The sequence below is a fragment of the Gopherus evgoodei genome, chromosome 2, assembly GCF_007399415.2.
Source record: "Gopherus evgoodei ecotype Sinaloan lineage chromosome 2, rGopEvg1_v1.p, whole genome shotgun sequence".
Classification (NCBI taxonomy): Eukaryota; Metazoa; Chordata; order Testudines; family Testudinidae; genus Gopherus; species Gopherus evgoodei.
In genome coordinates this window covers 227629926-227647237 of record NC_044323.1, presented here as the reverse complement: position 1 = coordinate 227647237, position 17312 = coordinate 227629926, and the positions used below count along the sequence as shown (strand labels likewise).

The 17312-nt window shown below is 44.7% G+C and overlaps 1 protein-coding gene across 1 annotated transcript in view; it reads left to right on the top strand.

The window, feature by feature from the left end:
• The window catches only part of LOC115646794 (transmembrane protein 68-like), a 66049-nt gene extending 51353 nt beyond the window's left edge, over positions 1-14696 (top strand). The window contains exon 6 of the mRNA XM_030553111.1: positions 14592-14696. Coding sequence (XP_030408971.1) covers positions 14592-14696 — 105 coding nt within the window. The remainder of the gene's footprint in view (positions 1-14591) is intronic.
• Positions 14697-17312: the final 2616 nt, after the last annotated feature.

The following is a 17312-nucleotide window of genomic DNA, read 5'->3' as shown; positions in this document are numbered from 1 at the left end:
GTTTGGCGGGACTGTTATTCTGGCCCCCTTGGGAACCCGATTGCCGTCTGCTGTTCCCGCGACCACACCTCCTGCTAAAGTCTTGTCATGGCCTGGGCGGGGGGTAAGGGCGTTGGGGCTGGGTACGGAAGGACCTCCGTTGGGTTTGCGGAGTATGCATCCCGAGGGAACGCATGATGACTCTGGAGTCTAGGGTCCGTTTTCTGAGAGAAAAGGCCCTGTCCATCAAATGGAAGGTCCTGAATAGCGTGTTGCAGTTCAGGAGGTAGGCCTGACACCTGCAACCACGATATTCTCCGCATTGTAATCCCCGAGGCCACGGTTCTGGCTGCCGAATCAGCAGCATCGAGTGATGCCTGCAAAGAAGTCCGTGCCACTTTCTTCCCTTCCTCCAGAAGGGCCTGGAATTCCGGGCGGGAGTCCTGTGGGACCAGTTCAGCAAACTTACCCACCAATTGCCAGGTATTATAATTATACCTGCTGAGCAGGGCCTGTTGGTTAGCCACCCGCAGTTGGAGGCCTCCAGTGGAGTAAACTTTACGCCCCAATAGATCCATCCGTCTAGCCTCCCGCGATTTCGGGGCAGGGGCTTGCTGGCCATGACGCTCTCTTTCATTCACAGATTGAACAACCAGAGAGCATGGAGGAGGATGGGTATATAAGTATTCATACCCTTTAGAGGATACAATGTATTTTCTTGCCATGCCTCTGGCCGTGGGAGGGATAGACGCCGGGGATTGCCAAATGGTGTCCACTTTGGCCTGGATGGAACGGATGAATGGCAGAGCCACGCGAGTTGGGGCATCCACCGACAGTATGTCTATGACCGGGTCTTCCACCTCCTGGACCTCCTCCACCTGGAGGTTGATATTTAAGGCGACTCGCCGGAGAAGGTCCTGGTGGGCTTGGAGGTCGATCGGCGGCAGGCCCGATGTAGAAGTACCAGCTACTGCCTCGTCTGGCAAAGAGGAGGACGACAGACCCGGCACAGTTGGCTCATTTAGTGACTCCTGTTCCGGAGGAGCATCAGAGTCCGGGAACACCTGAGGATCCGGCGCCAGAGCCGATTCGTCCATACCCGCTGGAGGAGGGTGGCTAACAGTGGTCTCTGATGCCCGATGTTCCGACGGGGCGGAACGAGATGGAACCGTGGGTTTGCCTTGGGCCTGGTGATATGCCCAAGGCGTTCAGAAGGACCACTGAGGTGCTTGTTCCATGCCCTGAGCCTCCTGGAGGACACGGCTCTGCATTTCTGAATCCCCATATGCGGCGCTATCAGCGTGCAAAGACTCAGATGGGTGCCGTGATGGCCACGGCGGAGCAGAGTGCATGTGAGGAGGAGCCCTGTGTGCAGGGTACCGTACGTCGTGCCGCACTGGAGAACGGTACCGGGAGTCGTACCAGTGCCGAGAGGTTGACCGGAACCTCCGACTGGCACGGTGCCGGGAGGTCGACCAGGATCGTGAAGCTCTATGGTGGGAGTGGCTGCGGCATGAACGGTGCCGGGAGCTGGACCACCGTCTGGAGTTCTGGTCCGGAGAACGAGATCTTGAGTGGTGCCGCGAGTACGACCGGTACCGAGAAGGAGATCGGTACCAGGACTGCGAGCGGCGTCGAGATCGGGACCGGTGGCAAGATTGGGAGCACTGGCGAGACCTCGATCTCGAGTGGTGCCCACCTGCGGCGTCGATGGAAGGTGGCCTGACTAGGGCAGGCTTCCCTGTTGACGCAATAACCCGCACCGGTGGTGCTGGGGGTTGGGGCAGGGTGGGCTCCATTAGGGCAATGAGTTCCCTTGCCGTCGAAAAGGTCTCTGGTGTGGTGGGAACAATAAGCTCTACCGTGGCGTGTGCCAGGAAGCTGTCATGCACTGGACTCGACGGCTCTTGCATGGCCGGAATCAACGGTGCCGAGATTGCCAGTGCCACGGCAGTTGTTGGTGCTGGGCGACTTGGTTTTGGCTGCTGCTCAGACTGCGGTGTAGATATTGGAGCCGCAGGACCTTTGACCTTTTTGGCACGCGGGGAGAGGGAGTGGTGCCGGGCTAGTTTCTGGGCCGGTGACGGCTTGTGCCGGAGCATCTTGGCGGTGCCTGTGCTCTCCGGTGCCGACGAGGCACTTCTCCCCGGCGCGGACTGTGCGGCACTCGGTGCCGAAGCGGAGGAGTGAGGGCCGCCTCCATTAGGAGCTGCTTAAGATGAAAGTCCCGCTCCTTTTTTGTCCGCGGCTTAAAAGACTTGCAAATCCAGCACTTATCTGTAAGATGGGATTCCCCCAGGCACTTTAGGCAGGAGTCGTGGGGGTCTCCCGTTGGCATCGGCCGCTGGCAGGCCGAGCACAGTTTGAAGCCCAGTGAACCAGGCATGGGCCTGGGCACCGGGAGAGGGGAAGGGGCTAATCCCCAATCCTCTGAACTATATACACTAACTAGGTTTACAAAAGGTTATTAAAAGTATTAACTACAACTATAAAACTATATACACAATAGTACTAGAACGAGTGAATAGCTAGGGAAGTGGAGATCAGCTAAGCTGCGCTCCACTGTTCCAACGACTGACACGGGTGGTAAGAATGAACTGAGGAGCAGACGGGTCGGCAGGGGTATATATTCGGTGCTATAGCGGCATCACGCCAGGGGGTGCCCAGCCGACCCGCCGGGTGTTGCTAGGGTAGAAAATCTTCCGACGGATGTGCACGCGGCGCGTGCACACCTAATTGGAATGGATATAAGCAAGCACTCAAAGAAGAATATGTGTTAACTACTTTTGTTAAATGATCTATTCTACCTTGTTTTTAGCTGTGACACTCTGATTATGTTTTCCAGACCTGAAAAAGAGCTCTGTGTAAGCACAATAGCTTGTCACTCACAAAAAGAAATTGGTTCAATAAAAGCTATTATGTCACCCATCTTGTCTCTCAGGGTTACTGTTGTCATACGATTACCAACAGCAGCTGAGTTTATAGAATCACTCCTAAATTGTGAAGACTGCTAACTCAGGGCAAATGCACTACCTCAAAAAGGCTGAAATTCCTCCCTGAAGTTACTTTTTGCATGTAAGTAATCAGGTTAGTTGCCACAGGGATAGTATTTGGATCATCACAGAAGGGAAGGTGGTCCATAAAACAAATTCTCTATTAAGATGTCACTTACCTTATGAATAACTTTGAGGACTCAAGTCTTTCGCCATATTTATGGGGGGAAAGTTGTTGTGTGGCACAGAGGATCTTGATTTTAGGTATCTTGAATATGTCTTATTTTATTTTGATCTAAGTGAAAATATTTTTCTTCGGTTCTGTGGTGGAATGGCTTCCCATCCCGGTCAGGAAGGGGTTAACAAGTGCCTATGCGCACAATCAGGTCCAACCCAGTGCACCTGTGAGATCTGCAGCACCTGAAGAAGGGCAGCTCCTTAAAAAGAAGGAGCTTGTAACTTTAAGTCTTTAAATCATGATTTGATGACTTCAGTAACTCAGCTAGAGTTTATGGGTCTATTACAGGAGTGGGTGGGTGAGGTTCTGTGGCCTGCAGTGTGCAGGCGGCCTGTCATAAACAGATAGCTAAGGGTTAATGTCTCTTTCACCTGGAAAGGAGTAACCGGAAACACCTGACCAGAGGACCAATCAGGAAACAAGACTTTTTCAAATCTGGGTGGAGGGAAGTTTGTGTTTGAGTTCTTTGTGTGTGAGTTCTTTGTCCTTTGTCTTGGGTCTGACCCTCTCGACTATGAGAGTGATTTTTCTATCTCCAGCTTTCTAATCTTCTGTTTCCAAGTTGTAAGTACAAAGATAGGTTTGTTTTTTTGTATTTACATGTGTGTAGTTGCTGGAATGTGTTAAATTGTATTCTTTGTGGATAAGGCTGTTTATTCATATTTCTTTTAAGCAATGGACCCTGTATTTGTCACCTTAATACAGAGAGACCATTTTTATGTATTTTTTCTTTCTTTTTATATAAAGCTTTCTTTTTGAGACCTGTTGGAGTTTTCTTTGGTGGGGGCTCCAGGGAATTGAGTTTGCAACTCACCAGGGAATTGGTGGGAGGAAGAAGTCAGGGGAAAAAATCTCTTTGTGTTAGATTTACTAAGCCTGACTTTGCATACCCTCTGGGTGAAGAGGGGGGAGGTTAGACCTCTCGGTGCTTGTGTTTTCCAGGACTGGAAACGGGGAAGGTGGAGTCCCTCTGTTTAGATTCACGGAGCTTGCTTCTGTGTACCTCTCCAGGAACCCAGGGAGGGAACACCTGGGAAGGAGGAGGGGGAAGGGAAATGGTTTATTCCCCTTTGTGGTAAGACTCAAGGAATTTGGGTCTTGGGGTCCCCAGGGAAGGTTTTTGGGGGGACCAGAGTGCCCCAAAACACTCTAATTTTTTGGGTGGTGGCAGCTTTACCAGGTCCAAGCTGGTAACTAAGATTGGAAGTTTTCATGCTAACACCCATATTTTGGACGCTAACGTCCAAATCTGGGAAAAATGTTATGACACGGCCAGACTAGGTGATCATGATTGTCTCCTCTGACCTTAAACTCTGTGAATCTATGAGCCAATCTCAGTGAGAGGCAGCACTCAGAGGTTCACAGAACTAGATCACAGAACTCCCTGACTCCACACAATACTGGGATTGTTGGCTAGGAAAGCTGGTGAAGATCCTCTGCCTATGGATAAGTAGAGGGACCTTCTTTACTTTGTTTTCATAGAGCCCATGAAGCTCAGTCTGGGTCCAATAGCCTGATAAGGGACTAGAGAACCCAGCCCTAGCTCAGGAATTGTTGACCTGTTTGCTTCATAAGAAAAGGGAGGTCAACCCTGTCTGTTTTCGGGCTGTAAGACTGTTCAACCTTATCTTTTTCACTTGGACTACTGTTAACCCTGTAACTGTGGGGCAGGGAACTGTCTCCCTGATACTTGTAGCCAGAGAAACACAGCACATTTTCCGATCAACTCTATAGTAATCTCTGCTGGAAGAGAAAACCACTGGGGACAAAGGAAGCACCTGAAGCTCCCCAAGTAGGTGCTGTGTAGCAGAACATGGGCAGTTGCTTTCTGACCCTGATATAATGATAAATTAGAAGAAACTGATAAATCCCCACACGCATGAGTGACAGTTAACCCAAGTAGTATGGATCCAGAACAATGGTGCAAGTGACTGATGAAGAGCGGCAACAGTGGGCAATCCAGCAAGAGCAGTTCCAGCAAAAATTTTTGCAACAATTGGACACACAGCAACAGCTTCAGGGGGTCAACAGCAACAGCTATTGCACAAAATGGCAACACAGCAGAAAGAATTACAACAGAACCTTGACCTGCTGATGAATCTACAGCCTCTTGAGGTAACTAGTGGTCTGGTACAGGAGCTGTGAGCCTAGAGCCTCTGCCCACACCTGTATCTGTAAAGCTGGCTAAAATGGGGCCTGACAACAACTCTGAAGCCTTCCTGACTACTTTTGAACAGGTGGCAGTGGCCTCCAGTGGTTTCTGATGTTGGCCCCTAACCAGCCTGGCCCAGTCCGGGCAGGCTACTGAGGGCTTGACCCTGTGTCTACAATGAATTACAAACTGTTTAAAGCAGCCATCCTGAATTATCTTGATATCAGTGAGGAGACATGCTGCCACTGCTTCTGAATGGAGACATATACCCAAGGAGCCTGACCATGGGTGGCGATCCAAAGACAAAAGGAATATTGATGGTTACAGCCACGGCAGAACATGGGAAGCCAGCTGGCCAAGTTAATATTGACAAAGCAGTTCATACAAATACACCTCTACCCCAATTTAACGCTGTCCTCGGGAGCCAAAAAATCTTACCGTGTTATAGGTGAAACCGTGTTATATCGAACTTGCTTCGATCCACCAGAGTGCACAGCCCTGCCCCCCTGGAGTGCTGCTTTACCATGTTATATCTGAATTTGTGTTATATCGGGTTGTGTAATATTGGAGTAGAGGTGTACTTCCTTCTGGAGACGCACGTGGGTTCTGAGGCACCGCCCAAGGTGATGGTGCAGCTGAGGGAGAACTTTATGGCTGATGAGGAGCCCCCAGAGAAGGAGAAGGGAGACAACTTGTGGCTAAAAAGCTGACCCTATCTGAACCTCTGCCACTCAAAGATGAGTACCCTAGTTACCAGCCGCTCAAGTGTCAGGACAACCACTCTAACTCTGGGAAAACCACAGTAACCAGGCAGGAAGAGCCTGGATGAAACCTCACCAGGTCTTTTGAATCTTGGCCCCATCACCAGACAAAGCTAACACAGATGTGGATACCAGACCCCTACAACAGCCAGGACCACCATTGTGTGAGAGAAGAGACTCAGACCACAATATGGTGACCTGCTGCTTATGTGGGTGTCAAGGTTCCTCCCCCACTCTGAACTTTAGGGTACAGATGTGGGGACCTGCATAAACACCTCTAAGCTTAATTACCAGCTTAGATCTGATCTTGCTGCCACCACTCTCAAGTACTAGCTCCCTTTTCTGGATAGTCTTGAGAGACTTTTTCACCGAGTCCCTGGTGAACACCGATCCAACCCCTTGGGTCTTAACACATGGAGAATTTAACCATCTCCCCTCTTTTCCCCCACCAATTCCTGGTGAGTCCAGATCCAATCCCCTTGGATCTTAAAACAAGGAAAAATCAATCAGGTTCTTAAAAAGAAAGCTTTTAATTAAAGAAAGAAAGGTAAAAATCATCTCTGTAAAATCAGGATGGAAAATAACTTTACAGGGTAACCAGATTCAAAGAGCCCAGAGGAACCCCCTCTGGCCTTAGGTTCAAAGTTACAGCAAACAGAGGTAAAATCCTCTCAGCAAAAAGGAACATTTACAAGTTGAGAAAACAAAAATAAGACTAACACGCCTTGCCTGGATGTTACAAGTTTGAAATATGAGACTGGTTCAGAAAGATTTGGAGAGCCTGGATTGATGTCTGGTCTCTCTTCGTCCCAAGAGCGAACAACCCCCAAAACAAAGAGCACAAACAAAAGACTTCCCCCCACCAAGATCTGAAAGTATCTTGTCCCCTTATTGGTCCTTTGGGTCAGGTGTCAGCCAGGTTTCCTGAGCTTCTTAACCCTTTACAGGTAAAAGGATTTTGGAGTCTCTGGCCATGAGGGATTTTATAGTATTGTACACAGGAGAGCTGTTCCAGTCCCTTTATAGTTATGACAGTGAGTAACCAGGGCACATCTGAAGGGAACACCTCCTTATGGAATGCAAGTATGCCTGGTGTGGACAGCAGAAAGCAGGGCAAGGAAGAAGGGGCTTCCAAAATAACCATCCTCATGTGGATCTGGGGGATGAAAGTACAAAGTTTGTTGGACTCTAGATGGAGTCAGACCTTGATGCAAACTCCATTGGCCAGGACAGGAGGGACCTCCCAGGGGAGACAGTCTTCCCCTAGTGCGTCCACAGGGATGTAAAGGCCTACCCTAGCAGAAAACTGAAGTTTATCATGGGACGACATATAGAAACTCTTCCAGTAGCTCTATCCCCAAAGCTAGCCTATCCCATTATTATTGGTCAGGATTGGCAGGACTTCCAAGAAAATATTAGTGAGTTGGGAAAACCAGAGACCATAGTCACTAACCAGATTCTGGCACTTGGGGCAAATCCTGGACTGATTGAAGTAGCTGGATGACAAGAACCTGAAGAATCTCTTGAGGGGGATTTGAAGACTATAAGACATCCACCTGGGTTGCAAATGGGAAGAGTATCTAGGAGGCTGCCATTAGCTGATTTAGAAGCTGTGACCTAGATTTTCTCCATGAACCAAGACCCTGTGCTGAGTGGGGCCCACAACCAATTTACTCTTGTAAATGAAGAGGTGGCAGAATCCTAATGCCTGAGACAGTCACCCCACTTTATACTCAGGGGACAGAGCTATATCATATTGAATGCAACAAACCAACCAGTGAGGTAAGGACACAATTACAGATACCCTGGTTGTCCTATGGCTAGGACATGGCATCCCTTGTGCTGGCCACTTAGGCCAAGAAAATACCTTGTCCTGCACATCTACCTGCCTTTACTAGTGCCTTTCCCTGCTGCTAGAGCCTTTCATATTGCTAAAAATAGCAGTGTAAACATGGGAGGCATGTAGAGAGCCCATGTATGTAGCCTGAGGGTTCTGGCATGTAGGGCACTCTACTCTATCCACCTAAGCTGTGCCTCACTGTCTACACTGCTGTTTATCTCTATGCTAGCTGGGTTTGCATTGTCCTCACTCATGTGTACTAAGTCTATGTATAACAAAAAACATTTATTAAGAACAGAAAAGAAAAATTCCACAATAATTATTCAAAAGTATGCAAACCATAAGTAAACCCCTACCCTGCAATATCTTGGACAGTAGTCCTTTGCATCAGTTTTGGTGTGAAATTCCAACAGACAAATGTCCCTTTAACACATCACTCCTCTTTCCCTCTGCTGCACCCACTCACTGGTTGTCTGAGGTCAGCCAAGTCCCAGAATTCAGGGGTGCGTTCATGTGGGTTCACCTCCCTCATGTGGGGGCAGAGTGGGGCTCAAGCAATGACTCTGCTCACCTTACCACTGTCACTTCCATCTTTGCGGCTGTTCACCGCTGTCTCTGCTGCTGCTTGCCACTCACTGTCACCTCTGCCGCTAGCTGCAATGCCATGTTCTGAGATTTTACCACTTAGCCCATTTCTTACTGATTTTAGGTCTTAGTGATTTCACTGGGGAGTGAGGCACTCTGCTGCTGCATCCTCTGTTGTCTTTCGGTGCAATGCTGTCCCTATGTCACATCTAAGATTCAGCCGCCTAGAACTGCCCATCATTGATTTCAGTTCTGGTGATCACTAAGAAGGAACAAGGACTCTAAGGCCACGTCTACGCATCAAAGTTTGCTTCACACATTACGTTGGTGTAAAGCCACCACAGTTAATATATTGCTTGTGCATACACACTTGGCTGCTTGTGGCAGCACTTTGTGTACTCACCAGGGGTTCTTGTGTCAACACAAACTGTGGTGCACAGTGAGTAGGTATCTGTGTGTGCCATATACCACGCTCTGGCACAATGCTTTTTGGGAATTTTGGAAATGTGTTGTGGGGCACACATGAGTGTGACCAGGATCCCAAGAGGGCTATGCTATGATTGCTCAATCAGGGAAAACTGCTAAGAATGGGGCAGATGATCCCCAAAACTGGTGGTTACTCTACCTCTTAGATTTACCAAGCCAGCAACAAAACAGCATCTACAATATCTTATTGGTTACCCAGAAGCCAAAACACCGTTCCCTTAAAGCAACGCAGCCTTGAGCTCCCACACAGACAGCCAAGTCAAGCACAATGAGGATTACTGAAAATCTTGTTCATCCTACAAAAAGCTCTACCAATCCCAAAGGATCAGATACATTACCCCCTAGGTCAATGAATATTTCAGATCTTACCCAAATACACACTTACAGCCAATTCTTATTAACTAAACTAAAATGTATTTAAAAAGAAAAGAGTTTTGGTTAAAAGATCATTATCTGTACAAAAATGAATAGAGTTCTTAGGTCACTTTCATAGTAGAGATAGAGAGCTTTAGAGTTGCAGAGTCCTTTTCAGAATCAGTTTATCAGGTTATGGTCCAATGCCCTTATTCAATATCAGGGTGATGCAGAATGGCACTGGAGACCACAGTTTTGTGGCTCAAACTTCCGCTGATGAAGCTTAAGCAGATTTGAGATGATTTGGAACTGGCTAGCCTGCAATGGAGTCTCTAAATTATCCTGGCTCCTGCATAACTGGACCCCCACACCCTTGCCACATGTCACTCCTCCTCCATGCTGTTAATGGCCAGGGTCTGTTTATTGCGTGTACTGGAGATATCCACAGTGGTTTGCAGAGTCCTGGTAGGGTTCCCTCCAAGAATGGCATGTAGTTTATTGTAAAAGCAGCAGGTCTGCAGCTCAGCACCAGGTTGACTGTTGGCCTCCCCAGCCTTGTGGTATGCCTGCTGCAATTGCTTCACTTTCACGTGGCACTGCAGCTGATCCATGTTGTACCCCTTCACCTGAATCCACTGTGCAATTTTCTCTTAGATGCCCATGTTTCTATGGCTGGTCCATAGCTATTCTTGCACAGTCTTTTCTCCCCACAGGCCAGAAGATCCAATATCTCCTGTCTATTCCAGGCAGGAGCATGTCTAGAGCATGTAACTGGTATGTTTGGTTGGGCAGTTGCACGTAATGAGGAAGACCTGTTAGGTGTGCTCACCAAGCTGGACAATCAGGAAAAGGCATTTAAAAAATATGCAGGGATTTAAAGTTGGGAGAGGGGGAGGGCTATGGCTTCCAGTCTCTATGACCCCCTGGGCAGTGGAATTCATAATTATGACCAGAGTGGTCACTGTTGGGCATTATGAGATAGCTCCGGGAGGACAGTTAGGTTCAACATAACTCACACACTCTTTACACTTGCACTGTGTCAACCATGGCTCACCATAACGGTGCTTACATCAGTGGGATACAAATTGGAGTATAGACACATGAACAAATAGGTTGACACAAGACAGTTTACATCAACCTAATTTTGTAGTGTAAACCAGGTCTAAAGTGAGTCTGATCTGCTCTGTCTTTAAACATGGGGGGAAAGCGGGGGGGGGGAGCCAAATTGTATCTAAGGCTCTTTAAACAGGGTCCTCACTGTCAGATAAGAACAGCTATTTCCCTTCCAACTTGCACTTGGATTTGACATCACTATCTCCTGCATAGTGAGTGATGTTCTGGTTAGGATGACCCACTCAATTAGGGGGTATCAAGTACATTTCTGCTGTCCTTTGGACATATAAAAAGGATAATATTTCGTTAGCTCGTGTATTAAAGACTAAAGTGAACTTTAATCCAAAACAGCCAAAGCCAATCACTTTGGCAAAGCAAATCTGTCTTCTGTGACTTAGGCAAAGTGTGTCTGTGCAAATCTGGTCTACTCCTGAGGTCATCTCCCTCAGTTACTCAGTTGAGGCCAGAGAAATGCTCATTCAGACCCTCGTTTACATTTGCATCATAATGCTTTTCCCTGAGGCAGTTTCTGCAATCTTTTTCTGCTCTTATTTTCTATGGGGGCTAAAGAGACTGTATTATTATTACTTCTTTCCTCCTGCTTTTTATCCTCTTCTATTTTGTGGTATATTTAGATTCCACAGTGACCAGTACAGCATAAAATGTCTCGAGAGGCAGAAGACAGCTGAGGAGCTGCACAAAGTGGTTTCTAAAATCAAAAATGACTTCAAATGCAGGCCTGACTCCCAGGAGGAAGAAAATATCTTTTCTATTCCCAGATTTTCAGGGGATGGATCACTTGATGATTACCTGTTCTGTTCATTCTCTCTGGGGCTCCTGGCACTGGCCACTGTTGGAAGACAGGATACTAGGCTAGATGGACCTTTGATCTGACCCAGTAGGGCCATTCTTATGTTCTTATGTTCCAGACAGAGCCACTTACTTGGATGTGGGAATATTGGAGCAGCTACATTCCTCCACCAATATAAACTTAATTTCAGTCACTTAAAAATTCAGAGAATTATTTGCTTTCCCTTAGATTCAGATCACCAATATCCTGTCTTCTCTTGCCCTTCACCACCACCATCATTGAGGAGAAGGACCTCCTGAATGTACAATTGGAAAAGCTAGGGAAAGGAAAGAAACAGAAATACATTAGAATCTCCCCTCTCTCTGCAGTACCTGCCCTTCCTCAGCACACATTAACTTCCCAAAGTCCCTCAGGCCTGAGCACCCAGAGTCCCCTGGACATGCTGAGAAATCTGATTCAGGTGACCCAAGCATGGCTTTTGGCTCCATTACACAAGAGTCATTGCTCCACTACTGTTGGAAGCATGTAGCCAAAAAGAATTTGTCCATCCATTCATCAACAGGAAGACATTTCCAAAAAGAAGGAAAAAGGAAATACAACTTACCCTAAACCCAATGAGAGGAATAATTAAAGAGGACTGAGAATTAACTGTAATGTTAAAAAACATATTGTGCTTTTATAAATTTCTAAAAAAAAAAAAAATCCAACCTTGTTTTGTCATCTAAGATAGATGCAGAGGCCAAAGAGAAGGTCCACAAAGGAAAGAATGCCTTCTTTTCAAAGGAACGAGGGGAAAGGATAGAAGACTTACTCAGGCAAAATGACAAAGCAGCCCCTGGATTTTAGGAGGTTTCCATTTTCTCCTCCTATATTTGCTTGGTAAAGGATCATTCACCAGCTTCAAAGGCTGTAAGGACATTCCTGCACAAAGCTGAACCAGCAAGATTTCAGTAGTCTCGTCTTTGAGGACAATGGGATTGCATAGAAGTAAATGAAGGTAACTTGATAGGCCTCCTCACTGCTAAAATATTCTGCAGGAGAAAGGAATACAGCTTGTCTCTAAACCCAGAAATTTAGAGGTGTGGCTGTTAGTGAAACTTCATTTGTGATGTGAGAGAACTTAATCTGGGATAAATGGTACTCGTGTGAATTTAAGTTGCTGATGGACAGTGCTATTTGATAAACATCACTTTCAATACATAAGAGCCTGAAAGCTCCTACAGTTTGGAGAGGAATATTTTAAAGGTACACTGCAAGCAAAGGCAACTATTTGTTTGTGCCCTCCATTGGTTCTTCCTGATGTAGGACAACCTTAGCATATTTTTTTCATGACATTTTTCTGTGGCATATTTAGGGTTGTTTTTTTCTAAATAAAAATGTCAGGTGGCTATAGTCTTTCCTTTCCTTTCTTTGCTAGCAGACTTGACTAGTGATGTCTTACAAGGATGTATTCTATGTTGCCTCTCTCCAAACACAATCTCTTTCTCTCTAAGAAATGGTATCCACACTTTCCTTCATTTATGGTAGAGATGGACAGAGGGAGTAAACAATCTGTGTATAGTCTCAGAGGCTCTTTGGAGGGAAGGAGAAATGTGGCTCAGGATGTTTCCTAAGGCTGTAATACTAATTTCATTTTCTGGTGATCTTATCAAGTTTCTCCTGCAAAGATTAGAAATAATAGATCCTTCTTTTCATATGAATATTATAAGCAAAAGAAAATCCCTGCAACTGGCTTTATATACTTTTCCTAAAGGAAGAATAAAAAATCTTGCTTTGTAGGTCATCTTTGAATACCTAAACTCATGGGCAGTTTCTCTTGTTTTTTTATAGAGTATCAGGGTTGGAAGGGACTTCAGGAGGTCATCTAGTCCAACTCCTTTCTCAAAGCAGGAGCAATCCCCAGACAGATTTTTTTTCCCTGATCCCTAAATGGCCCTCTCAAGGATTGAACTCACAACCCTAGGTTTAACAGGCCAATGCTCAAACCATGGAGCTATCCCTTCCCCCCTTTTTTTAAAAATGAAAATTAAATCCAAGAAAATACATGACTACAACATTTAAATACATAAATTCTAGGAAAAGGTTAATGTCCCCATAGTAATCTGGGGAGATCTTCAAAAATATGAAAGGGAGTTAGATGCCCAACTCCCATTGACTGCTCTCTGTGCCTTTTGAAAATCTGTCCCTGGACCAATACAGTACACATTATAGTTCAAGTCCTACCTCTCAGCCTCCTAAATACTAAATTTATAGAAGAGCCTTATGTGAAACAAGGAACCAGACTCCACAGTCCCTTTTTGCCGAACATACATACAACACATAGTTATACCTCTGCAAATGATAAATATTATAAGTCAGATCCTTAGTTGGTGTAAACTGGCTGAGGTTTGGGCCCTACTGGAGCATTGTGGGTGTTAATACTAGTACGAGAAACGTTTAACATTTCCTGATTCCAATGCATTTATATGTATTAGCCAAGGTTTTCAAAATTATGTGCCTAAATCTGGGCTCATTATTCCATCTTTTTTAGGCACCTACAAAAATAGTCTGATCCCTCCACCCCAAGAGTTTAAGCACCAAAGAATTCCCATTGACCTTTTTAACTAAATTAAAGTGAACCTGGTTTATAAACAAATCCTTTAGTGTTGGTGGGATGTAGAGGAAAGGGTCTTGGCTGATTACCATATTTTAGCTGGAGCCTAATTATAGTGGATGAGAGTCAATAGGCCTGAAGAAACATGATTTGTTGGGAACAGTACATTTGCATGCTGAAGGAATTGTCCTTTTACATCCTAAACCTCCCTTTTTATTGAACCATGCCATTAATATTTTAATGAACAGTAAACATTTAAAATAGAGTTTGAAAAGTGTATAACTGGTTTTGAAAGGGAAACTGCCTCTTGAAACTTGTGGCAAAGGGTTTTACACTGAATAGGTTTTCCTTGGTGCTGGTTTAGTTTAGAGATTATTACAATTAGTGCTTTAGTGAGGTAACATGTCTATGTCACTGTTGCATAGCTAGATATAATTGTTTAGTATGCTTCGTTATCACAGGAAAATACACTAGCATCTGGAAATGAGACTCTCTTTCTCAGCAAGTGTTTGATGGAATCTTGTGAAGAATTTCCCTTTTCTCCCCCTCTGCCCATACCCTTACCGCTTTCCATAGAGTTTTAGACTTTTTGTATATATTTTGCAACCTTGGGAAAACTTGAGGAAAATAATGACTCATCATTCCTGTAATATAAAATGTTTCCCCCTCTTTCTTTCTTTTAACAGACAAAGATTGCCATCGAAGCGCTAAGAGACAGACACCAAAAACTACCAGGAAATATATTAAGGGCTCTATTGGAACGATTTGATAAATATCAGAAAGATGACTAGTGTGTTTACATATATGTTTAAAATGCACATACCTTGTTGTAAAAGTGTTAATAACTACATGTTACTCTACTTTGAACTTTTAAAAAAATTACAGTTTTTCTCCCAACAAGGGCTGTCTCTCTTATGTCTCTGATCAGCAAGTGGAAAGGGGCCAAAACTCAAATTCTTAAAAGATAAAATTGGCTTACAAAGGATTTTGAAAAATTTAGGCTTGTGCTCTTTTTACTAGTTTATGGTATGTGAAGATGGCCTGAAAAGATGGGGAGGAGATTTTGGAGGAGGAATTTTCCACCTCACCTCCCACCCTGCACCCAGGTTTTGATCCTGGTACCATGAACCTGATCCAAAGCCCATATTAAGTCAGTGGGAATAGGAATAGGCCAATAATAAACATCTAGTCTGGTTTTGTTGGAGAACCTCTTGGGGTGTCTCAGATAGGCATTGTGGGCTCACTTTAATTGAAATGACAGGATGTTGCTTAGAAGTTATGTTTTAAACAGGTGCTAACAAAAACAAATGAAAATCCAGAGTTTAACAGCCTAAGAATGCTTTGACTGCTCAATAACATAGCTCCCGTTGTGCTAGTTCTCCAGGCATCACAGATTTTTCCAAGGCAGACAACACCTAAAATTTTCTAATACAAAAAAGAAAGAAGAAACCCTCCCAGACCCTGAGAGGGAGAAAAACTCTTCAGGCCTTCTTGATGCACCAGAAACAATCAAAAAAAGCACAAACCCATCTTTTCTCCTTTGAAGGTTACTTTTAAATTTTTGACATTTCACCAAGTTTAACAGTAATTTGCTTGGCTTAGATGCTCTGATATAGTACATCATATTAATTCTTTGACAGCAGAATTACTAACTTATTCAAACATTGTAAAAAGTTGAAGCACTGTCTAATATTTGAATTGCTTAGATCGTAAACATAAGGAGTGAAAATCCTGACCCCGCTATACTCAATAGTAAAATCCCTTTGACTTTAATTGGATCAATGTTTCATTCATGAATGTTAAAGATGAACTCCCAAGTGGCAGTGTCAGAAAACTTCCTTCTCAAAGACGCATTTTTTGCTTTTATTTCATGCAATTATTGCCCTTATAGTATTTGCTCTTTAATGACTCCAAAGGACTGAGCAAACATTTATTCTTTTGTGCTTTAATCTTCTTGCAATAGCCACTTGTCTGCTATTACAAGAGGAAAATCAGGAAAATTTGATCTGAAGAAACAACTCCAGTTGGTCATTTTGTACAGCATCACGCTCTGCTTGATTTGGTATTAGCATGTGTAGAGTACAAACATTTGAGCTAAATCTATGTACATAAAAAGAAGTGCCCTGAAGCATTTAGATTTCTTGTCTTCTTGAAAGCTCAGTTTGAAAAGTATCCAGTACAGAAGTATATGAGTACAGAAAAGAACCAAAACTAAATGCCCTGTTGCTTCACTCTACATATTAATGTATTTAGTATTTTAAATATGATGCATGAAATCCTGGAAACAAATAAAACTGGAAGTTATACTTGACTCACTCTTGTAAAACTGATAAGCTTCGGTGTGTAGATTCCTTCTTCAAACACTCTTTCATAATGAACAGGAGTACCTGTGGCACCTTAGAGACTTAACACATTTATTTGAGCATAAACTTTTGTGGGCTACAGCCCACTTCATCAGATGCACAGAATGGAACACACAGTAAGAAGATATATATACATACAGAGAACATGAAAAGGTGGAAGTAGCCATACCAACTATAAGAAGCTAATTAATTAAGATGAGCTATTATCAGCAGGAGTTAAAAAACAGACTAACATGGCTGCTACTCTGAAATCTTTCATAAGTTATTTTACCAAATACATTGCCACCAGAGCTCATACTCATATTTTCCAGTTGTGGGCACTTCTGCAGTGAACCTCCTCCTATATCTTTAAGTGGCCAAATTTCAGCTGTTTTGACAAAAAGAAACCAGAAGTGAGTCTTGTAGCCTCTCTCCCTTTTCTTTAAAGCTCTGGGAATAGGGCCAGCCCAAATGAAGATCAGTGATTTGCCCCTTGTGGCTAATGCAGTATAGCAGGTTCTCATCTAGTACCCTCTAGGAGTCCAGTAAATTAAACTCAAACTCTTCACTTATATCCAGGCTCACTTCTCTGCACTCTTCATCGCTTCTTCGGCTCTGCAGCATTGTCTTACTGCCCTTGTACAGGGCAACTCCTCCCAGGGCTGTCTTCCTGGAAGCCTGTTTCCAAACTCAGGAGTCCTGCTCACCCTTGTCAAGTTGTTTATGCATCACCTTCTCCACTGGCCAGACCCTGCCATGCCACTGGGTTCCAGTCTAGAATGAGCAGATGAAGTTGGCTCCATCAGGCTCCTTGCTACCATATCCCTCCCTGGACTCCTTCCTACCACAGCATCCCCTTCCTGGGCTCTTTGTACTCCTGTTCCCTTCTGGGATCTCCACTCTCTAACCTCCCCCATCTTTTTTTAATGGCAAAGCAGACTCGACTGAATAGTCTATAGCAGTGATACTCAGACCTCTCTGGTTCAGGAGCCAAATTAGCAATCAATATTACCCAAAAGAATCACAGTGTGAATTCATTGCTTATCTATCTATCTATATATAAAA